The following is a 25110-nucleotide window of genomic DNA, read 5'->3' on the forward strand; positions in this document are numbered from 1 at the left end:
TCTTAGCATATTTTTACTATTGAACATTTACAAAGGGATGCATAATGTATTTTATAGTGGGAATCAAAAAACAGGTGAAATTGGGGAAAAAAATGGAAAAAACCCAGGAAGGCAGAGGAAATGTTTTTAGTGGAATAACATGGAAAAGGCATCAGTTCATTGCATCAGTTCCAGTCTGTGGGCAGTGTGGTGGACAGAACAGAGCATTGTGGCCTCATGCAGGCTATGTGTACCTTGTGTACCTTCCTCCATCCAACAGCGGCCAGTGAAGGAATGGCATCTAATTTCATGGCTTTGGATGGCATTAATGACATGAATTAGGAGGAAATAAAGGGTGTCTGTAACCATTCCATGAGTGTAAAGTTCAGTTTGAACAGAAATTACACAAGCAGTTATATTGCACCTATATAAATACTGTGCATTTATAGTTGGTCTTCCCTGTACGCAATTCATTCACATACATGTCCATAAACAGTGAACACTGGTGAAGTACAGTACAATACAGTACAATCTTGTAGTTATGTTTAGCAAGCCATACATCTTTTTAGGATGAACCCTCACAGGTATATTTTATTATCATAAACTGTGATCCATTTCTTTGTTCTGACTGTATATGTACTGTATATCTTACACAATGGTCAACAGAACACACTTCATGGCAGTGCATTCATCTTTGACCAGGCCTGCATTTAAACAAATGACATTTCTGGGGTAGCCACAGGTGTTTTGGCAGAAATTACTATTATTATTTTTGGACTACCCTTGGAGACTTTTCATTCAAAGATTAAATGTTAGCATGTTCATCATGTAAAAACGTTTGTTTCTGTTTTGTTTACGCTATCACTGTTGTGCATCTGTGCTAGTATTTATAACATAGTCTAATGAGTCAGCAATTGGTTCGCTTTCCGTTCTGCAACTGCCTTTCGCTTCCAGAGTTTATCTGTGGAGACGCCCCTCTCTTCGGGCTGCAGAAGGCAACCTACCAGTTTTTTTTTTTTTTTTTAATTGAAATATTGAAAATTTACAAACAAACAAGCCAACTGTAGAAACCAAAGTACAACAACAAGGCACATTTTTTCAAATAGTTGCTAAACATAAGAAGGCTATGTACAGTAAATGACAAATAGACGCATAAAAACATGAGAATAAAAATAAACACATGAAAACAACTTAATAAATAAATAACTTTATAAACATCCCCCTTTTTTAATAAAACAAAGAGAACCACAGTGGGGTAAGAGAATATTATGATCCATCCAAATCATTTAACATTTTCACTAGTGTGATGGCTTTCTTACTTGAAATTGTAGATAAGGAGACTCTGAACTTCTCAAATTTAGCAAGTATAAATATGTTGTTAACCAGATAGTGATGCTTACAGACTTTCTTAAGTACACCAAACTTAATCTTCTTATAATTTATAGGCTTCACATGAATATTATTACAGGACATCCAGTTGCACGCCTGATCCCAAAATAATCTTGAATGATTACAACTAAAAAATGTGTTTTCATCAACATTAAACCTTAACCTAAGGAATTCTTTAGATGGATAGAACTCATTCAACATTTTAAAATGGAGTTCGTTCATCTTCGGAAAAATTGGAAATGTAAGGTAAGTCATTCTTATCTTGTGTAACTCATCCATCTCAAAGTCTTTAAAGCTATAGTGACATCTAAGCTGACTTGGATGAAGTCTATCAATAAAAATGTTTCTGATGTACACGTTGTCACACCTTTGGTCCATAATTAGTCTCCTATTTATAAAGCTGGGAGAGAATTTGTCACAGAGGAATATTAAAGAATACCTTTGGGTAATACTACCAGGTTCTGAGGGATAGCGTTTGAAACTATGTGAAATTCCTTAGGATGGCATACAAAACTGTGTTTTAAACAAAAATCATTGTAGCTGAGAACATTTCCATGGTTGTCCACTATATCCAGTATAGAGCAGATATTATACATAAACCAGTTTTCATAAAACAAGGATTTGTTACGGTGTACAATAAAACGATTATTCCAAATACAAGTTTTGTGAGGACTAAAACTGTGTGAGAATTCCAATTTCCAATATAGGAGCACTTACTGATGAAAGGTGGATAATCTTAAAGGTAGCTTTGAAATCTCAAAATCACACTTTAACAAAAATTCCATAACTCCCAGTTTCTCAAACACTGAAGAAGAGACAGTGAACCATATGCTAGTGGTGTTACAAAGCAAGTGAACTCAACCAGTGAATCTTTAAAACTCCATTCATTATCTCTAAATCACTTTTCACCCCCCCCCCCCCCCCGCCCCGCCCCGCCCCGCCCCGCCCCCGCGCCCGCGCCCGCGCCGTGGCACGTGTTGCGTCATCTACCAGCGCCGGAAAAGAATACGGTGAAATGTCACATGTACTTGGAAAATATGGGAGTGCACGGAGTCTGACAATATTGTTAGAGTGAATTTAAACATTTATCTATAGCGCCATGGTTGCTGTCAGGATAGCTAGTTATATGATATTTTGCTAGTTAAGAAGGACCTAGCAATTTGTTTCTGAATGTTTGCTATGAAAAGAACACCCTTTAACTTTAAAGCGATTGCATGGTTATTGAAACATCCAGTTGCTGGCAACCCACGCTGTGCTTTCAACCTATGGATTAAGAACAGTGTCCCCAACAGAAGATACAATATGGCCTCCATTGCAAGTGGCAATCAGAAACCAAATCAGAAGAGATCTAAACCGCCGAAAGAGACCCTACGGCACGTAAAAAATAGAGAGCAAAGAAAACATGTGGACTTGCATGGACCGTCAAATGTCTATGTTCAAGTCGTCGGAGCAGGTAGCCGTGAAAACGGACCGTCTATCTATGTGTTCTCCGAGTACAATAGGTAAGGCACTGCTCGGCTATCTTTACCGGTTGGCTCGCTTCTCGAAATACAGGGCATAAGCTCTGAGGGATACATTATTAATCAATCCTGTAACAAGTGTAAAAATCGTTTCCAGGTATTTGTTCAACTGTGGAGAAGGAACACAGCGGCTGATGCAAGAACACAAGTAAGTTAATACAGAACGCTTGACATAATATTAGCTCACTTGATAGCTAGCTGAGACTGCGTTAGAGACATTTTGCTGTACTTGTCAGATGGCGTTTTCATGTTTTGCAGGTTGAAGGCAGCTCGTCTGGACAATGTCTTCCTTACTAGAATGAACTGGGCGAATGTTGGGGGTTTATGTGGTAAGGGCAGAATGAACATGTGAAGGCTAAAACCATAATTATCCAGCATTCAGCGAGTCCTGTTGTGATGAACAGGTGTAAACCGAAGTATGACTGGAAAAAGTCTCGAATATGCTATTCTTTGTAGACACTGGATTGGGTTATTTGTAGCTCTAGTGTGGGGAATTTAAGTAAGCCTTGACAGAGCACTGCCGCAGAATGAATGAATGAATGAATGAATAAATAAACCCCCGGAATTACCTATGTTTGCTATCTGGATTGGCGCACATTATCCTCAGTGTCCAAATACAGGACATCCAGGTAGGATAAGAAGGCAGTGAGGAAGGTTGTGAGCAGAATTCATCTTAGTAATGATTTCAGACCTCTGGTATCTCTGATTCTGCCGTGGGCATGCAAATTGTTCAAGTATGCTGTCTGTTGCAGGGATGATCTTAACATTGAAAGACACTGGAGTTCCAGAATGTGTTCTCTCTGGACCACCGCAGCTGGTAAGCTGATTCTACATCGAGTCCACTTTTGAAACGTGGTTGTCAGTGTAAAATTCTTGTTATGAATAACATATTTCTACACAATTGAGAATCATTCATTCTCAATTGTGTAGAAATTGAGATGCGTACAGCCTATGATGACCAGCGCACTCAACTAAATTGTATGGCTTGTTTTCTTCTTTTTCCTGTTCTCAAGGAGAAATTTGTAAAAGCAATCCGTGTGTTTTCTGGGCCGTTGGAGGACATCAAGCTAGGTACTATGTTTTGAAAGATTCACATCTTTATTGTGGAGACATAACAGTTGCTTGGATTCATCTGACTGAATGTATGCATGTTTCAGCTGTATTCTTTGTTTTCCCATAACTAAGAATCAGTTTTGTAGCCCTGTATGACTTGTTTAGGAGCAGTAAAATGGTTATGTCAGTCTAGCAGATTAACAGAAGGTTTTTTTCCCCCTGTTTGGATTTTGAATTAACAACTGATGATTCTTCAGAGCACATGTTAACATGATCTCACTCACTTTTTATTGATATCTCATTGTCCTGGCAGCGGTCAGGCCTTACACCGATCCCCAGTACTCTGACAACACCATGACTGTGACTCAAGTGGCAATTTTCGGTGAGTTTGAGTGTTAGTTACTCCTCTCTATTAAACAGTGTAACCCACACACATGCACTGAAGGTTTGCCCTTTTATAAGTAGCTTTTTAATCATTTCCTTTTTACACTGAAGTGTCATTGTAAGCCCAGCTGTACGCCTTTGTATGTGGTGGGGTGTTCTCAGAATACCAGACAAGGCGCTTATCTACCAGAGCCTTACCCACAGTCCTCTGCATGATCCTAGTGCCCAAACTCTTAGTGACACTTTTGTGGAGCAGTTGTAGTGGTGCCTAATACTGGATAGACTGGTTAAAAATTGTTGTTTGAAAAGTGCATTCCAGGCAGGACGATGCTTGGCAGGGAGCCCTTATTGGTGGTAAAGGGACGCTCACCTTGAGCACTTGCTTTCCCCAGCCCAGCTGAAAGGAGACCGACTGAGGCGCTCCCCCAGTCCAGGACGAAGCAACCCTGACTGCAGTCCCAGCCACTCCCCCCGGAGGGAGCTCTGGAGGCCAAAGAACATGGATGGTGGGCCTGGCAGTGCTGGGCAGGAGAGGGTGGAGAGCCCAGGTGAGGCAGTTGTTTGTTGCTGTAGTGACAGAGGTGTGTTTGCTACCCAGATAAAGAAATGTATATATATGTGTGTACTGACTCTGGAGATGGTGATGTGACCACTTCAGCTGGGTTCTGGCTGTGTGAGCTGGTCACCTCTCTGCATACCTAATGCTGATTGTAACAGCAGTGGCTCTGGTAGCAGGCCCCTTTATACCAAGTCACTGTGTATCAGCTTAATATTGTGGGTTTTTCGCTTTTTAGGTGAGCACCCAAAACCAACCAGAGATCCCTCTTTGGTCATCGCCTTTGTCTGTAAGGTGAGCACCGCAGTGACACCGTGACGAAGGTACTTCAAAGCCAATGAGTTTTGAAGAAGGACACCTCTGTTCATGTGTTTTTATTGTCTGCAGCTTCATCCGAAAAAGGGGAATTTCCAGGTGCTGAGAGCCAAAGAGCTGGGATTACCCGTGTAAGCAGAAGGGAGGGTCATATTGCAAAGATCAGTTTTTTTCTGCAGTTGAAGGAGTGGAAAGGATGGACCTGAACATGTGCATCTTTCCCCCCACAGGGGCACGGCGGCCATCGGGCCGATTATCGCTGCTCTGAAGGACGGGAAGAGCATCATGTTTGAAGGGAGAGAGGTGTGAAAACAAACCACACAGAGAGTGCCAGTGTGCCCAGGGCCAGCACAGCACCCTAATGTTAACTGCGCAATTTCTTTTCCATGACTTCCATCATGTTAGAGTAACAGTTTGATATTATAACAAATGGTAAATAGTACTCCCCTTGTGGCCTCCCTAGATGGACTCCCACTAATGGACTCCTTATACTCCTTTATATGATGAGGGTAAGACGAGGGTGCCACTTCTAAATACCCTGCTGAGATAATGAGAGGCTGAACAGCCAGTTGAGAGGTAGAATTATAACCACTGACTAATTAGCAGTGAAATGCACCCCAGAGGCTAACATTGCCTGGTGTTGTAGTTGTAGGATTATGGGTGAATTTGTTTAGTGATTCGACTGGACCTCACTTATATGGCCACCTACAGTTTACAGTACAACCATTACATGGTTATTTGCAAGGGATGAATCTAATGGTTGTGAATATGTTGTGACGTTGTGTGGGTGATGTGGCAGATCCAGCCTGAGGAGGTGTGCACACCCACTGACCCTGGACCAGTCTTCATCGTGGTGGAGTGTCCCTCGGAGGAGTTTGTCCAACCGCTCTGCTCCAATGAGGTCCTCAGCAGGTAAAATGCTTTACCAATCAGGGCACAGAAGGTAACCCCAGTGCACCAATCAACTTTCAGAAGGGAATATGCTTGGCAGTCTTAGCCACTTTTCTAACCTTTTTACTGCCTTTATGTGGTGATAGTAAATCTGCATTATGTGGCTGCAGTATTGAACCCATACATCTACACCCATACATGAGTAACCCAAATATACAAACGAGACTGCCTTCTAGTCAAGTGTCAAAGCCACCACTACTCACCAGGTCTATTTTAATATAGTGTGAATATATATATTTATATATATGTGTGTATATATATATATATAAAATGTTACTATATTCTCTCAGTACGTGTTGTTATTATATAATGCAATATATAAATTATTCAGTATATATCAAATACATATACTGAATGGATTGGTTCCCTTTGAGGACAAAAATACTATCCACTCTCAAGGAGAACTAAAATGCACTTTTGTATGTACAACATGTGTTTAATGAAGAGCATTTTTTGCACAGGGCTAAACCATGCTATTTAGCCCTGTGCAAAAAAAGATATTTATGCCGTATTGAAAATAAGTGTGGATTCATTCACTGAATGGGTTCTGATTTTGACGGCCACAGGCACCAGTCTGGTGGGACAGAGGATTCTGCGGCATTAGTGATTCACATGGTGCCGGAGTCGGTGTTGGAAACAGATGGCTATAAGAGCTGGATGGAGAGGTATGCGCTCATATGCGATTTATGATGCCTGTTACGCACCTCACTTTCTGTGATCTCCTCCTTGGGACAGGCTTCTTTTTTATTCCTTGTCAAAAACAGAAAGTATGTTATGTAATGACTCCTACTGTCATAATGTGACACTTATGATTTAATATCATCTCTGCTCTTTGCCTAACCTTTTTGCATGCATTTCTGTAAGTGACTCTGGATTAGAGCATTTGTAATTTGGAGGTTGCTGGTTTAGTAATTTAGCAAAGAGGGAAGGTTTATTGATAAATTAAGGCAAACAGTTGCTTCTGGAGTGCTCAAAAAAATACAGAACACAGAGACTCAGCTTGGACCTGTAGTCAGATGTATTGCTGGTTACTTTTTGGCAGATTCCCAGCCAGCACTGAGCACCTGATTCTAAATGAACAGGTCCACACTGTTCACAACATCAGGAGCCACAAGATCCAAACCCAGCTCAATCTCATTCATCCAGAAATCTTCCCTGAGCTGAAGAGCTGCAATACAAAGGTACAGCCAGGATCACATTTACCATACACAAGCATTTACCTGCCTGTCTTTGCACAAACCAATACATGTTACAGGGCCATTTTTCATTTCAGTTTCATTCAGAGAAAAAACTGTGAAAATATATGACAGTGAATTGTCAATTTGGGGAAAAACAAATGGAATGTAAGATTAAAAGCGGTGATATTACATTGTGTTGTGTACAATAGTAATGCTAATCATCCTGTGACTGTAGTGAGGTGGTTTTCAGTTTGATTCTTACAGCACTGTTTGATCACCACCCACTTCATCATCGTACATTCACAAAGCCTCTTTTCTGAAACTCGGTCAGATGTCCTACAGCTTTGAGGGCTTTCAGGTTATTCCCTCTGTCCTTTTCTGAAGGTCAAACAGGCCACACTGCATGTGCCCAACGTTAGGGCTGAGTGCCTACTCAAGTATCAGCTCAGACCCAAACTTGAATGGCAGAGGTGAGTCCACCCCGCTCGTGTGGCATCCCAGCTACAGACTGCTTCATATCACAGAGTAGCAAAGCATTTATTATTAATAGATTTATTAATTTAGTCTGCTTTCCCTTTAATGCACCCCTGTTTTGTACTCAAGACCCTTTTACATGAGTTCATACTTTCATGTTAAAGAAGTGATCCTGCTTGCCATAGGAAACTTTACAACTTCAGTGCTATGAGTTTGAACAGTGTGCACTTTTCTAGGCAGTGTGCACTTTTCTGGGCAGTTTGTACTTTTCTGAAGCCTCTGGCCTGTCTACAGAGATGCTATTCCCTCGTGCGATGCCTCTGAGTTCATCAAGGAGGCGTCTGAGCTCTCAGGCTTCCTGAAAGAGGTGGAGGAGTGTAAGCGCTTCCAGGTCACGGACTCCATGGCTCTATCAGGTCAGTATCCTTTAGTGGCCAACAGTAGTGGCGGAAAGGCAGTGATGATGATTTTACTCTGTAAAAATGGCAAGACCAGGAGAGACTGCAGTATTGGACTATAGGACAACATTTCAGATGGACATTAAGCCAAAGGTCAGGCTTATATTGTCAAAATGGTCGTTGACATCCAAAAATGTTCATTAACGGGAGCACATGTATTCCTTTTAAACAAGTATCATACTTCCATACCAGACCAGTTGTCACAACCTGACTGTTACCTCTGTATGCAGTCACCTGCCAGGACAGGAATCCAGTAACAGCTTTGCAGATAAACTCTTTAGCCTGCTCCCAAAATTGCATGCATTTATAGTATGCAAACACAGTGTGATTATTATTGTTGCAATAATAAAAGCATTTTTGCAGGCATGGGCTGATGATCTATAATTATGGGGAGAGTGTGACATGAGGTCCACTTTAAACGACCTAGAGACAGCTTTAGGGACTGTGGAATTATGTGCACTCTTTGTGTACGTGTGTCTGTGTGTGCGCTTGCTCTGTAGGGACCGTGGAGAAGTATCCTGAGGTGGTGTTTCTGGGCACTGGCTCTGCCCTCCCCATGAAGACCCGGAATGTAAGCGCTACCTTGCTAAACATCAGGTATGAGCCTCAGTGTCTCACTATGGGTCCATTTACCCCCCAATCACGTGTGTGGGTTATTGGCACATACGTGTGTGTGCATGTTATGGGCGTGTGTGTGCATGTGATATTTACCTCCACTGGTCTCTCATAGCTCCACCCAGTCCTTACTGCTGGACTGTGGAGAGGGCACTTTTGGACAGCTGTGCCGTCACTATGGCGATGATGTGGATGAGGTCCTGAGCAAACTGTCAACAGTCTTCATCTCCCACATGCACGCAGACCACCACACGGTAAACCTTTACAGCATTAAAAATGATTAATGCCAGTACACACGATTATCAGCATTACTCTCCATTAATTGCCATTATACACCATTAAAGTCAGTACACACCACTAACAGCATTACACACCATGCAAGTGCTCACTAGGTTCAGAATGTGTTTTTTACTGATGAGCTCTGGAGAGTGTGATGATTTGTGTCACCTTTTGTCTCCCATAGGGGCTGTTAAATTTGCTACTGCAGAGGGAGAGGGCTTTGGTGAGCATATTTTCTACAGCTGTCTGCATTGCCCTCTAGAAGAACTTCTTGTATATGACAAACCATACTGCTTTGTATAGTACCTTCACCATCAGAAGATGTGACATTTTTTATTTGTTTTTTGAAAAGCCAGAACTTTGTTAATCTTCCAAAAAAGAAATGCACTAGAAACAGACCTTCATTAATGATTTCTCATATGAATGGAAGATTAGTTCTTTTCCAGAGGGTCCTGTAATGATAATGTCAGAGTGCTGGAAGCAGTTCAGGGCAGGGAGGCAAGGGCAAGAACAAGGCTGTTCAGCCTGCCTCTGCTCATCATTTACATTCATAGATATTAACGGCGAGAAACATTAATGCTTCTCATGCAACACGTGGCTACAAACCTAGTGTAGAAAAGAGGCATACAGGTTTACGATACGATATACTTTATTGTCCCCTTAGGGAAATTTGTCTTGGACTCAATACTGCGCACATAAAATGCCTTCACAGTTAGAATAAAATAAACTACATATAAATAGGGCAGCACCAGCTGTGCCAATCACAACAGTAGAATGCACATAACAAAATATTGCACACACCCCATGATAAAATACATTGCATATTATGTGTAACACATGTTGCACACACCCATAATAGAACACCAAGACTGTTGCACAATCTGTACAGCCTCAAGCAGCATTGTTTAAAAATTTGATAGAGACAGGAACAAATGAGTTTTTAAAACGGTTGCGTTTACATTTGGGGACTCTGTATTGTCTGCCAGAGGGCAAGAGCTTATATTCTGTGTGAAGGATATGTGATGGGTCGGTCAGGTTCCTCTGAGCTTGCCTAAGAACAAACTGCTCATATATGGACTGAAGGGGTTGGTATTCATTCCTCCCCATCACCTTTATAGCGGTGTGAACCATGAGCAGTCTGCTCTTAGGCAAGCTCAGAGGATCCTGATCGACCCATGGGGCACTGGGACTCCTTTTGGAGCAGGGGTGACCTGTACAAGCAGGATGGGTTACACTTGAACCGGTAGGGGTACAGCTGCACTGGGCCAGCATATGCTTAGGGTAGCAGAGGGTTATTTAAACTAAGCTCTTGGGGGGCAGGGAGGTTATACAGTCAGATGGGTAGGGATAGACAGACTGCCGGAATAGAACACACCATGGCTAAATATTTTATTGGTAATGAGGGAACCGTGATTGCAAATCAGTCAGGGCAGCACTGTAATAGAGGTGGTTTAGAGCAGCTGGGAGTGGAAAGGAAGGACAGGAAATACACAAGCAGTACCCTGAAACTCTCGTTTAAATTCTAGAAGCATAAAATATAAAATTTTGGTTGTAGAAACTGTTATGAGTAATAGTAATTATGATGTTGTTGGGGTCACAGAGACGTGGCTTGGTGCAGGGGATGGGGATGAGTATAACGTAGAGGGATACAAACTGCTAATAAAAGATAGAACCAATGGAAGAGGAGGGGGTGTATCTCTCTATGTAAAGGATAATCTTAATATTCAGGAATTTACGGGAATGGAGCCCCTTGGTTTTAGTGAAGACATATGGATTAAAATATTGGGGGGAAAATGTAAAGGGTCTGAATGTCAGAGCATGTTATAGGCCACCAGCCTCAGACAGCAGTGTTAACAGTATGCTCTTTGATAATATTGAGCTAGCATGTCATTAGAGTGAGACAATAGTAATGGGGGACTTCAATTACTTTTCAATTAATTGAGAAGCTGTGTCAGGTCAAGGTAAATGTGAGGAAGAGTTTTTAGATGTAAATGACTGGTTTTTGATACAGTCTGTTACTCAACCTACGAGAAAGAACACAATTCTAGATCTGGTTCTGTGTAATAATCCTGATAGAATTAACAAGTGACCATAGTGCAATTACATTTGAAATTTTTTGGCAAGTTAAGTCTGCGTTCTCCAATGCTAGAGTTTTCAACTTTAGACAAGCTGACTTTATTAAGATGCGTGACTATACAAGGAATATAAACTGGGTACCTCTTCTAGGTGGCGAAACTGTGAAAGAAATGTGGTGCATATTTAAAACAATTATTCTGGATGTACAGCATAAATTCATTCCGCAAGGGAGAAAAGGGAAGCTGAAAAAGAAGCATCCGCAGTGGATGAATAAGTCATTACGGGACAGTTAGAAACAAAAAAGGAAATTATTTAGAATGTACAAGTTGGACAGCTCCGAGAGTAATAAGATTGAATACAGTAATATGCGAGCTCAAGTAAAGAAAAAAATAAGGGAAGCTATTGAGGCGTTTTGAAAGACAGATTGCACTAGATGCAAAGAGCAACTCTAAACACTTTTTTCAATACTACAGTTGAAAAAGGATAGTTAAGGATGAAATAAGAGGTATAAAAAATAAGGATGGAGTTATGGTTTATGATAACAAAGCTATTGTTGATATCCTATATATTTACTTTGTGGAGAGTTTCACTAGTGAAGTGTTTTCACATATGCCTTCAGGTGCATTCAATTCTGAGTCTTATGGAGGAAATTGATTTAAATGATGCAGAAGTACTAGATAAACTTCAAAAACTTAAAATAAATAAGGCAGCAGCCCCCGATGGAATTTATCCAAGAGTTCCCAGGGAACTAGCAGAAGTGGTTTACAAGCCTCTGACAATTATTTATAAACAATCTGTCAAAACTGGAGAAATACCAGATGACTGGAAACATGGCAGTGTAGTACCTATCTACAAGTGAGATCCAGGAAAATATAGGCCTGTCATCTTAACTTGTATCACATGTAAATTACTGGAATCCATCATTAGGGATCATTTGGAATTATTCCTGGAACAAAATGGTGTGTTACATGATAGCCAACATGGTTTTCGCATAGGGAGGTCATGCCTAACAAACCTCCTGGACTTTTTTGAGGAAGCTACAGCATGTTTAGACTCAAACCAGGCTTATGATATTATCTATTTGGACTTTCAAAAGGCATTTGAAAAAGTACCGCATGAGAAGCTCATATTGAAAATGAAATCTGCAGGAATTACACAAGCTATCACTGAGTGGGTTCAAAGTTGGTCGCCTACTAGAAAGCAGACTGTAACTGTGGGAGGTATTGTATCAGAGCAGGGTCCTGTACGAAGTGGAGTCCCACAGGGATTGGTGTTGGGGCTTTTGCTATTCCTTATGTACATAAATGATCTGGATGCAGAGGTTAGTAGTAAAGTAGTAAAATTTGCAGATGATACAAAACTCGGGTGTCTAGCCAACAGAATAGAATCAACTAAGGTAATACAGGAAGACCTAAACAGCATCCAAAAGTGGGCAGATACCTGGCAGATAACATTCAATTTAGATAAATGTAAAGTCTTGCATGTGGGAAATAAGAACCTTAGACAAGACTACTTCATGGGGGGGAAAACTAGAATGTGCTCAATTTGAAAAAGACTTGGGAGTAATAGTTGACCCAATCTCATACTGAGTTTAAATCTAAGGAGGTTATATTGAAATTATACAATGCTTTAGTCAGACCTCACTTGGAATATTGTGTGCAATTCTGGGCACCGCACTATAAGAATGATATTGAGGTTCTTGAAGAAGTTCAAAAAAGGACAACTAAATTAGTTCCTGGCATGAAATATAAAAGCTAGGAGGAAAGACTCAAGTTACTTCGATCTAGTAGAGGTTTTTAAATTTATAAAAGGACTCAATAAGGTTAAGAGGAAAAGATTTTTTAGGGTGAGTTCAGTCTGTAGAAGAAGGGGACATAAATAGAAACTAGTAAAGAGTAAGTTCTGCACTGATATAAGGAAATACTATTTTACACAAAGAGTTATCAATACATGGAATAGGTTGCCGGGTCATGTAGCTGATGCAGAGACCTTTGCTGTGTTCAAGTCCAGACTTGATGCAGTTTTGGATTCTCTTTAATTGTAATGGCAAGCTTAGTTGGGCTGAATAGCCTGTTCTTGTCATAATATGTTCTTCTTATGCATTAGGAAAGGACTGAGGGAGTGATGGGAGATGTGGCTGTCTAAGGTTATTAACCTACATATGAATGTTAAAGCTCTTTGTCTCTCGATGCCCCAGAGCACTCTGGGAAAGCCATTCACCCCCATCTACCTGGTGGCCCCCCTCCAGATGATGTCCTGGCTGAACCAGTACCATGACCACTGCCAGGACATCCTCAGCCACATCAAGTAAGGACCCCCGATCTGGGCTGCACCTCTTTTTAATCACACACTGCAGTCATGTGGACATACAGCATTTTTAGCAGTTATGTGCTGAAGCAGTCAAAACTGGTCACCAACATTGTGACGAAGACAGGGTGTGTATGGTACACTATATGGACAAAAGTATTTGCCCACACCTGTTTTTCAGGGTTTGGGCTAGGCCCCTTATCTCCAGTGAAGGGCAGTCTTAATGCTTCAGCATACCGAGATATTTTGGACAGTGCTATGCTTCCAACTTTGTGGCAACAGTTTGGGGAAGGCCCTTTTCTATTCCAACATGACTGTGCCCCAGCGCACAAAGCAAGGACTTTAAAGACATGGTTTGTTGAGTTTGGTATGGAAGAACTTGACTGGCCCACACAGAGCCCTGACTTCAACCCCATCGAGCACCTTTGGGATGAGCTGGAACGGAGATTGCGAGCCAGGCCTTCTTGTCCAACGTCAGTACCTGACCTCATAAATGCTCTACAGAATGAATGGGCACAAATTCCCACAGAAACACTCCAAAATCTTGTGGAAAGCCTTCCAAGAAGAGTGGAAGCTGTTATAGCTGCAAAAGGGGGACCAACTCCATAATAAAGTATATGTGTTTGAATACAATGTCATTACAATGTAATGGTCAGGCGTCCGAATACTTTTGTCCATATAGTGTGTCTTGCTTGTGTCTTCCAAGAAGCTGCATGCAGCTGGGCTTACACCCACACTAACACCTCTCGGTGTGAACCTGCACTACTCTTCTCAGTGTGTCTCTGTGCTCCTCTTGTTTTCATTAGCATAATCCCAGCCCGATCCCTGGTCGAGGGTGCAGAGGTGCAAAAATTCAAAACCAAGGCATTCATCCAGGCACTGCTCAAAAAATCAGACCTGGAAAAGGTACGCATGGGAATGGATGTTCAGATGCCAGTTGTGATGAAATGTAGTAATTAGACACTGGAAATGCACTCATACAAGACACTCTGCAGATCTGCTCATACTTGTACATTTATAAACAGGGAGTATAACATAATGCTAATGACCCACTCACAGGACAGACTGTAGAAAGGGAATTACACAGCTAAAGGCTAAGTAAATAGACTTGTGTGCCAATTTCTGTTGGAAAAGCATTGTCTGACTTTCAGATCTCAATATTGAAGTTTCTGGTGCCCCATCCTCTCTTCTTCATTTGTCTCTCCATCTCTTTCACTCTTTCTTTCGGTCTCTCTGTGTCTGTTTCCTCATCTCTCTCTGACACAATACAGACTTGCTGGTCGGTGAACAGATTTTATTAATGAAACAGTGTGTGAAAGCCAGGGAAGGCTGTGTCTCTTTACTTATTTCTGTGCCTCTCAAATGCGACATGAAAAAAAGCAAAAGAATCATGACAGATGTAATGGGTGCTAGTCTGTGGGCATTTTCGAACACACGCTCCACAGCCTCCTCCCTGTCACAGTGTCGCAGAACCCCCCCTTCTCTCCCTCTCTCAGTTCCAGACATGTGCTGTGCGGCACTGCAAGAATGCCTTTGCCTGCAGCATCACGCACCAGTCTGGCTGGAAGCTGGTGTTCTCTGGGGACACCATGCCCTGCGAAGCCCTTGTGAATATGGGTCCGTACCACCTGTATGTCCCTAACTATGCAGATCTGAGGGAAACAAAACCCCCAGGCCTGCTTCAGCAGAATGACCATTTACTGTATGTCAAGCCTTAAATGCAATCTGAGTATCAACACTGTTAGTCTCGAACACCCATTTGTTAGAGGTGGGGGAGTTTAGAAGGTGACACAGTATGTACAGCTGAGAAAGCTGGCTGCCCTGTGCTCAGGAAGCAGTCAGTGATTGGCTGCTGTGTGATGTTGATTTTTGCACTTGCTCTCGCAGGGAAAAATGCAACACTTCTTATTCATGAGGCAACGCTGGAGGACGGCTTAGAGGAGGAGGCGGTGGAGAAGAGGCACAGGTAAGTGAATCTAGGACCCCCAAATCTGCTCGCTTTTCTGTTTGGGAACCAACACAAAAAATAATAAAGGACCTGCAAGTAGTTTCACACACACACACACACACACACACACATTGACATACACTAACACACAGGGTTATTATCGTATACTAAAACTAAAACTAAGACGAAAAGTAATGGTTTTTTGACATTTTCGTGAACTGAAATAAAATAATTTACCCGAAGAAAATGTAAAACTAAAACTAAACGAAACTAATAATGATTGCTAAAAAACTAATAAAAATAAAATAAGAAAAGACAAAAAATAATTGTCGTTATGGTTTCAAGACGGCGGAGGTCGTATCCATTCAAGGCGGCGGGTGTCACACTCAGGGGCGGTTTGTTCCTTAGGGCGATCGGGCGACGCACCACCAAAGGGGGAAAGGGAGGGAATTTTTCACATCACATCACATCAGACTGTTCTAGACAGTTTGTCCTGCCTCTGAATATCATAGTCCAATCAGTGTCAAGTTGTGTTCCGTGGAGTACCGCCCCTTTCGGGCGATTTCAGTCTGGTTGAAAATCGCACAGATCGCTTTGATAGACTCTCATGTTAAGGCAATTTTTTCGAACTGCAGGCGCTGCAATGCAATCTCTATGGGTTCTGGGTGGGCTTGCACTAATGTGCTTTCGTCATACGGAACCTGGTGTAGGGATCGCTGGGGCAGCCAGTGATCTTGTCACATTCAAGGTCAACATGGCTAATGTTACCTCAACTGAGAGCAACTTGATCGTGGCATTAAAAAAATACCGTTCAGTCATCGTAGTAAGGAGGATAAATTGGCAACTAAAGAATTAGGACCACCCAGACCAAATTTAAACATCAAGCATGTATCTACAAAGGGGGGGTAATCATATAACTAGGGATTTTCGCGGAGCTGGTATGAGCGGAAAACGTGGCTAGGGAGGCTGCGAAGTAGGTAACGTTTTGTTCTGCTACCCCTGCTCAATTCAATGTGACAGTGTCAAGTTGGCCAACTGTTAATTTACCCATTGAACGGGTCACCGCTTAGCCATCATCGCAACAATTGCCCCCTCCCCCCGAGAGATTTGGCAGGAGCCTGCCACTGGTCACACTCCCAAAATTCTGTGTAGTCTGAAACAAATGTATCGCATATGTTAGTTAAGTTTAGTCTTGAAATGTTGATATCTTCAATGATAAGCAGATTATTTTTCACGCTGCACTAATCTTAGACGATTTTTTCTCCTTAACTAAAATGACTAAAACTGAAACTATAATAAACTAAAAGGAAATAGAAATGAGTCCATGAAATAAAAACTAAACTGAAACTAATGAAAACACTGGTGAAACTAAAACTAAACGGAAATTCAGACTGAATACAAACATATTATCAAAATAAAAACGAATTTGAAAATGTAAAACTATTATAACCTTGCTAACACAAGCACACAGCACATTCACACATACTCACACACATACACTCTCTCTCACACACACACATACACACACACTCTCACTCACACACTCTCTGACTCAGACTCTTGGTTCCTGGCCCCCAGCACAACCTCTCAGGCCATTGGCATCGGGATGAAGATGAACTCTGAGTTCATGGTGCTGAACCACTTCAGCCAGCGGTATGCCAAGATCCCGCTCTTTAACGCTGACTTCAGCGACAGGGTCGGGATTGCCTTCGACCACATGAGGGTGAGTTCAAGCTCATACGTTTACCTGCAAATGCTGGGAGCTGTTGCATACCAGAGGCACATTCTTCTTTCTCTGAATGTTTGAAGATGCTAAAAATACCTGGGTTCATGACCTTGCCCCCGGCTTGAGCAGGATTGCTCCATAGGATCAGAACCACCCTCATGGTTCTCAGTCCAGCTTGCGAACCACTATGCCACACTGCCTGTACACATATGCCTGTCTTGCTGCATCATGGGAGTGAGGTCATTTAGGAAAAATTAAGTGGTGTATGTAGATTGTCTGTAGCATGCAAGGGATGCAGACCGAGTCCTGACTCAGACTAAAGCATCTGACTGAATACGAGACTGACAACGAGTGTGGTTGTTATCCTCTGTGACTGAAGGATGCTACATCGCTGACAACCTATCTGGAATTAGAGTGTATTACGCCCATATTTGGCATTTCTGTGTTTGAGGCTTTATCTTCTGGATGTCCCACACAAATGGCCTTTTCTCCATCCCTCCCCAGATCCGCCTGGGTGACTTCCAGGTCCTCCCGAAACTCATGTCGCCCCTGAAGGCGCTGTTTGCGGCAGAGATCGGCGAGATGGAGGAGAGGCGCGGGAGGCGTGAGCTGAAGCAGATGAAAGAGGCAGGCCTGGAGATACTGCCCAGTGGGGAGCATGGGGGCGGGGCCAACGGCCAGGCAGTGAGCAAGCGGGACATAGAGGATGACCCTGAGGAGGCGAGCAGAAAGAGAGTGAAGACCAACTGAGCGACAGCAGGGGTCACTCTCCAGATTAACAATTAGGACTGTGCTTCTATCCAGAAATCTAACATAACCCTGTGATTTATTTGAACAAAAGATTTAAGGGAAGTTCCATTTGGGATTTTTGAGCATTTCCATCCTGACTGCAGGATGATAGATTTTGTTTGGCTGCTTTGCTTATAGTTGCTGTGAATAAAGCTTTTAATTTATCGAGCACTCTCTCTACTGTTTTGTGTCCTTGCAATCTGTTAAGGAATGTACTAACACCAACATTGTTTCTGAAAATTAATTCAAATATAAGTGGAAAAATAATGGGACATAAAACTGTGTTCATTTTTGCTTATAATGTGGTTCTGACTTTGAATTGTGTGATAAGTAACTAAGTATTTATTAATAGGTAAGTATCTAATAAGTAATATGAATCTTATAATGATTCTAATAGATTTACTGTATAATGAATGCAAGTATGAAGATAATTTCAGGGCACAGAAGAAGAATTACTGCAATAAGAGAGCATGAATTAAAAAATAGAACAAGATATTCTGCATGAGATTAAAGGGAATAGACTGGCACATAATTTTTTTTCTACATAGTTTTATTGATATAAAGCATTATTAAGGTTCCCCTGCAGAAAGGGTCATTATCTGCTCTGATGGACAGCCTTGTTGGCCTTGCGCTGATTATTAATGCAGAAAAGAACACCACATGTTTTAGCAGTATATTCTGTTCAAGTTCCCAGTATGTTTTCTGCTTTGACAGACAACTGAGCCACGTTTGAGTTCACTTCAGGATACATGGATTCACAGTGGGTTGGTACAGAGTTCAGACATTCTCTCAAAATGACCACAACACAGTTTGCTTGGAAAATGCGGTATAATGAATTGTACAGTGATCAAAATAAGCCTGCACACTGCAAATGTCATGTGAATTGAAATGTCCATTGCTTATTTATTCAGAGAGAAGCGATAGTGTGCTAGTTTAACTCATGCATGCTTTATCATTGTCCAACACCTTTCTGGATATTGAATTCTAAACATACCACAATGTATGTTTGAAATGTATTGATATAATGGTGTGAGAATCATGCTGATTTATACCTTTTAATCACTAATCAAAACTACAAGAAATATTGACCTTGTTTCCATTTGCATAAGATTTGTACAGACCCAGCCCTATCTGCTAAATGCAATGTGAGCAGCTGGTGATTCAGGACCTCAAAACAAAAGGGCACACAATTACATTCATTTTCAATTTCTATGTTAAAACTTAGGATGGCCTCTTTTCCAAATGGTCCATTCCAGCCCAGGGCATTATGTCACCACCTGCAATAGCAACATACTTCCACTGGGTAGACCCAGAGTGTCAGAAATCGACAGTTGATCAGCACTGGAAAGGATGCCAACTTAAACCAAAATGAAAATCCTAAGGATGTTGAAAAGAGCAAGTCATGCATGTTTTAAGTGGGGGTGATTCATCAACCTTTCAAATGTATTTAGAACAGCAACATTTACAGTCAAATAATAATGGGGATTTTCATAGTGAACATTTTTCTCCATCAGAAGGAACAGAACAGAACAGAACATCAGAAGGAATGAAAAAACTTCATAAATGTGGAAAATGTTTCTATGATCTCTTCTTGGGCAGGTAGCCCTAATTCCTAGAAAGTAGTCAGGTTTTAAAAATTGTGAAATAATGGACAGTAACACACTGAACACAGAGAGAGTAAAACAAAACAAAAGTAGTTCACAGGTTAAAATTCAACAAATTGATGGAATTGTGTGAATGATAAGCATTGACTAGTTTTTATTCACTGTTACACTGTTTTTGTGCTCAGTACACTGTAGTAATACCACTATTCTTCGTGGCTTTGTTTTGTTGTCTCTGTAAAAACTGCTATTTGTTTACTTTTCATATTTCACATCCTTTTCCTTGAACAGGATTACGTAGCCATTTTTTTCTCTGAAGTTATATATATATATATATATATATATATATATATATATATATATATATATATATATATATATATGTATGTATGTGTATGTGTGTGTGTGCTTGCGTGAAATTGAGGGAGAAAAATCTTTAATGTTATACTTCAGACTTCAAAGGATTATATCTTGAGTTTAGCAGCTTACATGGTGCTGAAGGTGGTAAATAATTTATGATTGCCCCTGAACCTCAAAAGGTGTTCAGGAACGTGTTGTGCGGATATGTCATTGTCTATGTGGCTGGGGGAAGAATTGGTTAGACTTGAGAGTCTGGGAAAGTGCAGAGCTGTTTTAATCTCTCTCCCTCTGCATCTTCATCTCTGCATCCAAAGAGCACACTCTGACACATCTCAGCGATTGGTGCCTTTCCTTTTGTATTTACTATGCACTATCTATCTATCTATATATATTTATGGTATTTCTGTATTTCTGGTAATTATTCCTCCTGACAAAGGTGCGATTTTCACGTCTGAAGCTGGACTGAGGGAACAGTATTTAGGGGTGTTCCAGGGATTGAGTCACCCAATGTGGACCCCCTGCTGCAGCCATGCTGATTGGCCAGCTGTTTGTAAGCTGTCCCCAATGGGAGCCTGATGGAATCAGGAAGAGTAGATCTGCACATCGCAGTGGTAAAAAGGACATTTTTGCCCGATCGTTTGTCCAGGGGAATGGTCATCTTTCTGTGCAAACCAGGTCATCCTGTAGCATTGCATACCTCTGGAGAGATCATTGCAAAATTACCTGCTCTCCTCTGAGTAGCAGGGGGTGGTGCATATGCAGCTTCCCTCTAAGCTTGCAGGGACAGTGACAATTTAAGTACGGTTGACTGTAGTACTGCCAGGGGGTGGCTTGGTGGAGCTGTGATTATCCTATGAAGTCTTTAAGCCTTTTTCACCCAAAGATACAACAAACAAAAATGTTCTGGCCATAAGTACTTGGTGATTGTCCTTTTGTCATAATACACACACACAGCTAATGAATATCTGCTTTTAAAATAAATAGAAAAGTTGGAAAAAATCAAGACTAACTGATACTGATAACTACTTAGCTAGCTAAATGAGCCTGATGGTTGGCCTGATAACTATATGTTTTATGAAGGAGAAATTGCAATAGCACTACTTACATTACAAAGAAGTCAAAATTCTTGTAGCTTCTCTCTCCAACTGTGCTAATTTGGAAACTGTTGTGTATTAATGGGGCCCTCAAGTTGGAAGATAGTTCAGTAAGTGTGTAATACTGTGCTGTGGTAAAAATCTTTTTCAGTTGGATTTCAAAATGTTGATTGTCTTCTACTCTTGATGTCCTACTAATGGTGATAGAAATAATGATTTAATATTGATTAAACATATGAGCCAAGCCACACTGTCAGAAGAGTATGGCACAACCCCACAATCATAACCTATCACATTTTTTTAAAACTTAATGTAAAACTTAATGTAACCTTTTTCACCTGATGGTAAAAATACACAGTAAAACTAGATGAGACAGATCACATCTGAAACTATTAGCTGTGTGAATATCTATGTAAGCTGAAAAAAGGATCGTCCAGATGCAAAGCCAACAGTAAGTGCTGTGCAGTAAGGTAACTCAGGCAAAAACCGTTTGGTCTCTCCTCTTCTTACGTTATTAGAGATGCTTGTAGACTACCATAACAGCCTAGGCTGAAGTCAACACAATAAGCTGTGATGGACAAATCGATGGCAATTCGCTGAGTGTACAGTTAGCCTCCTCCCTCTCTGTGGGCCCACTCTGACAGCAGCAGATGCATGGCTTTCATCTAGCGCTTATACCAGGAAGAGCCCTTCCACTAATTAATTAATTAGTCATAGTTTATTGTCTTTGTGTCCAGTTAGCTCAGTCAATTTTAATAAGTCCTTTATGTCACCACAGCTTTACATTGTCTTCATTTATTCACAGTGAATTTTGAGTTTTCTGACCTTTGCTGACTTTTTTTTTGTTCTTTTGGTGTGCTTGTGTTGAAGATGAGAGTACCACTTTGCAGTTTTTACACATTGAATTGGGGTGGGGAGAGTGTGGAAAGAGGGAGTTAGAGGGGGGCAGAGGGGAGGGAGGGAATGGAGAAGAGACAGAGAGGAGAGAGAAAAGAGAAAAATGAGGAGGGAGAGCTTGAGGAACACAGACAGAAGGTGTCAAATACTTTGCATTCTTCTATAAGCCCAAAGGATGATTCTTCTGTATGAAAATTTTGTACACTGATGACATGGTTTGGCTGCCACATTGGATTTTATGTTACAAATTAGTTTGTCCTCATACCAAAAAACATTGGGAACTCCTGAGACTTAATAGGTATGTTTCTCCCTCTGTCAACAATCATCCCAATGAGGGAGAATGCCATAGGTCACATCATTTGGTAAGACCAGTAAATGTCAACTTTTCTTGAACTGTGTGGCTGATTGGCATGACTATAATGCATTCCGCAAGGCCTTCATAACTATTTTCGGATGGTTGTATTTACAATGAGCCAATATCTTTTATCAAATTCTTCTTAACACCGGTCTGTGAAAATCTTCATCACAGACTTTTACCGCATGAAATTAAAGACCCCCTGACAATTAGCTTATTTGTGCTTGGACCCTGGAATTGCTGCTTGCAGCTATATTTTTAGTTGGGTTTTTGTAGTCGTGTGGATCACACACATACAGACACACATGTGTATTGAGTTTTGTATTCACAGAACAGATAGAAAGCCATGACAGAGAACGCAAAGTCTTCCTCTCAAGGTAGCAGCATTTAACAGAGGCTTATTGAAAAGGAAAGGTTTTTACTCCATAGATTGCACGACAGTGGAAATCAAGGTTGCAGCGGTTTTAAAAATGTAGGACAGCTCTCCCCATGAGACGTCCTGTGCGTCTAATGCTTACTACGGTTTGATGTGGCTCACAACGTCGCGCTGCTGATATGCACCATGAGAAGATTTTATAACCGGAACTGTTCATATTTAAAAGACCAGTCACTGTTATGTGTAAGGGAAGTACTGGCATGCACTTTGAATTCATAACATTCACTAATATGACTTAATAATAAAAAATTACAGAGGGCTCCCAAGTGGCTCAGTCGGCAAAGGCACACACTCCCAGTGCAGGCAAAGCCCTGCTGCCCAAGATATCCAAGTTAAGAGTCTGGCCATACCATTGGTTAACTTTGAAAGGTGATCCGCAGCAGCAGAATGTGATTGGCTTCACCGTGCCAGGGTAGGGTGAATGGTATTGCCAAGTCACTCTGCTCTTCAGCAGCCTCTAGTGGCACCCCAAATGCATATGAGTTGGTGTCAGTGTGAGATGTACATGTCCTTCAGCTGATGTTGGCTCTCCTCGGGTGCACTATGGGACTGGTAGTCTGAATAATAGCCATTGGCTGCATGTTCATATATTGGTCTTGCTTCAATGTTCCTGCATAAGTGTAATGTTGCTATGCGGTAAGCTTACTGCGCAATTCGCGATCCCAAAAAATCAAGATAAAAGGCAAGAAAACAATAAAAAGAAAGTTAAAAATCATAATGGATTGTTCTCATGTAGCTGTTTTTTGGATCTCAGTTCATATTATAAAGAATATGAAGGGGGGCTCCACATTGGTGGTTCCCCTCAACCACCAATGTGGATCCCCCAGCTAGAGTTATGCACAACAGCCATTTTGGCTGGAACTTTCATCAAACGTCAACTGATGCAGAGGGAAGCATTCGTTTAATGAGTTAAACAAGGGTGATTCAATGACTAGACTGAATTAACCTGATTATCTATTGTTACATAGCTATGTGAATATTCCAATGTAATCCTAATTGACAAACATTAAAATTAATCTTGAAATGATACTTGAAACAGTGGATTTCCATGTAATACATATTGCCATGAATTTCTTATCTTCAAGAGTTACTGCGTATTCCATGTCAATCCACTTATGTGAAATTCATACAGCACTTCAGTATGTTCAGCATGTTTTGACTAATAAACACTATGTGGATCTGGACACGCCTAGTCTTATGACATAACCTGCGATTTCACTATGCATTCTGGGATCACAGAGTTTATTTTTCTCATGCAGATAGCATCTGTAGGTGCATAATGTGGAATCATAGCAGTGTCTTGTGTGCCTCTGAATCTCCAGCTCTGCAACACTGCAGTGAAAATAAGTGCAGTATGACTTATTGTTACTGTCGAAAACTTTTCTCCAGACAGTAATTGGTTGGGACCCTGGCTGTGTAAACCACTTCATGCCTTGTTCTTCCTGGCCACATTTCGGCAGAGGTGAAGTGTACCATGCTGCTCTAGCTTCACTAGTCTTCATGAGTGTACCTGACTGTGGACACTGCAGCCCACTGTCCTTGCCTATCAGCTGTAAGTCAACCACAACAGAGCACTGCTTGCGAATGTAAGAGTTTGTAAGCTGGTGCTGTTCACAATAGGAAAACAAACAAAACATGAAAACTGAATGAGACTAGGCCTGTATACATAATGCAAGTGCTGTCTGACTGTGCCAAGTGCTGTAAATTCTAAATACTGCGTGAGTCACCAAACCTCAGTGTGCACCTCAGAAATATATTTGTAAAATACACTCAGAATCCATTTTAACTATTGTGCTTTGTCACTGCAACCCCAGCTAGTTGGCTTTGAACTTAGACCAGTAGTTGTGGTCTCTCAGCAGACTGCTGACAGCTGAAAGCTCTTAGAAAGGAAAAGAAATGCCTTGGGTATATCCAATAAATGACAGGCCTTATTTCTTTCTCATTGATGTTTTTTTATGAGCTAGATCAACATCAAAAATAGCAGAGACTATATGGAAATTGCAAGGCCAGGCCATGCCTAACTTGTCTCACTATCATGGAACATCCCTATTATATCTTACCTTGTTGGTCTATTTATTTTTTACAGTTGTGCATTGCCAGAGCCGGCCCTGACCAATTTGGTGCTCTAGGCAACATTTTGGCTGGTGCCCCTTGCATCGCAGCCAATTCCACCACCACAGTTAATTGTGGTTTTAAACTATTCTTTCTGGTCAGACCATGACAAACACTTGCCAAACAGCGGAACATTTCACAAATCTGAGGTAGAACATTCAAAACAATTATAATGATAAAATCTTTTTTCAACATCAAAATATGCATGAGTAAAATTATATAAAATCCTTTTGCAGTCCCTTTCCCTCAACAAAATAA

At 41.2% G+C, this 25110-nt stretch overlaps 1 protein-coding gene across 1 annotated transcript; it reads left to right on the top strand.

The window, feature by feature from the left end:
- Positions 1–2391: 2391 nt before the first annotated feature.
- On the top strand, positions 2392–18165 carry elac2 (elaC ribonuclease Z 2). The gene is made up of 24 exons (XM_036553495.1): positions 2392–2870; positions 2986–3036; positions 3147–3217; positions 3641–3705; positions 3902–3959; positions 4255–4323; positions 4718–4873; positions 5120–5175; positions 5269–5327; positions 5427–5499; positions 5996–6108; positions 6714–6812; positions 7190–7328; positions 7710–7795; positions 8094–8215; positions 8758–8854; positions 8988–9126; positions 9336–9374; positions 13425–13534; positions 14341–14440; positions 15031–15151; positions 15422–15500; positions 17061–17205; positions 17713–18165. Exons 1-24 carry the CDS (start codon positions 2539–2541, stop codon positions 17956–17958), a joined length of 2625 nt encoding a protein of 874 aa, XP_036409388.1. The 5' UTR covers positions 2392–2538; the 3' UTR covers positions 17959–18165.
- Positions 18166–25110: the final 6945 nt, after the last annotated feature.

This window comes from Megalops cyprinoides, chromosome 19, assembly GCF_013368585.1.
Source record: "Megalops cyprinoides isolate fMegCyp1 chromosome 19, fMegCyp1.pri, whole genome shotgun sequence".
NCBI classification, from domain to species: Eukaryota; Metazoa; Chordata; class Actinopteri; order Elopiformes; family Megalopidae; genus Megalops; species Megalops cyprinoides.

Coding starts and splice junctions, on each gene's coding strand:
- elac2 (XM_036553495.1), top strand. CDS start 2,539: ATGTTTGCTATGAAAAGAACACCCTTTAACTTTAAAGCGATTGCATGG. Junction 6,109..6,713: donor TCCAATGAGGTCCTCAGCAG/GTAAAATGCTTT, acceptor TGACGGCCACAG/GCACCAGTCTGGTGGGACAG. Junction 7,329..7,709: donor TGAAGAGCTGCAATACAAAG/GTACAGCCAGGA, acceptor CCTTTTCTGAAG/GTCAAACAGGCCACACTGCA.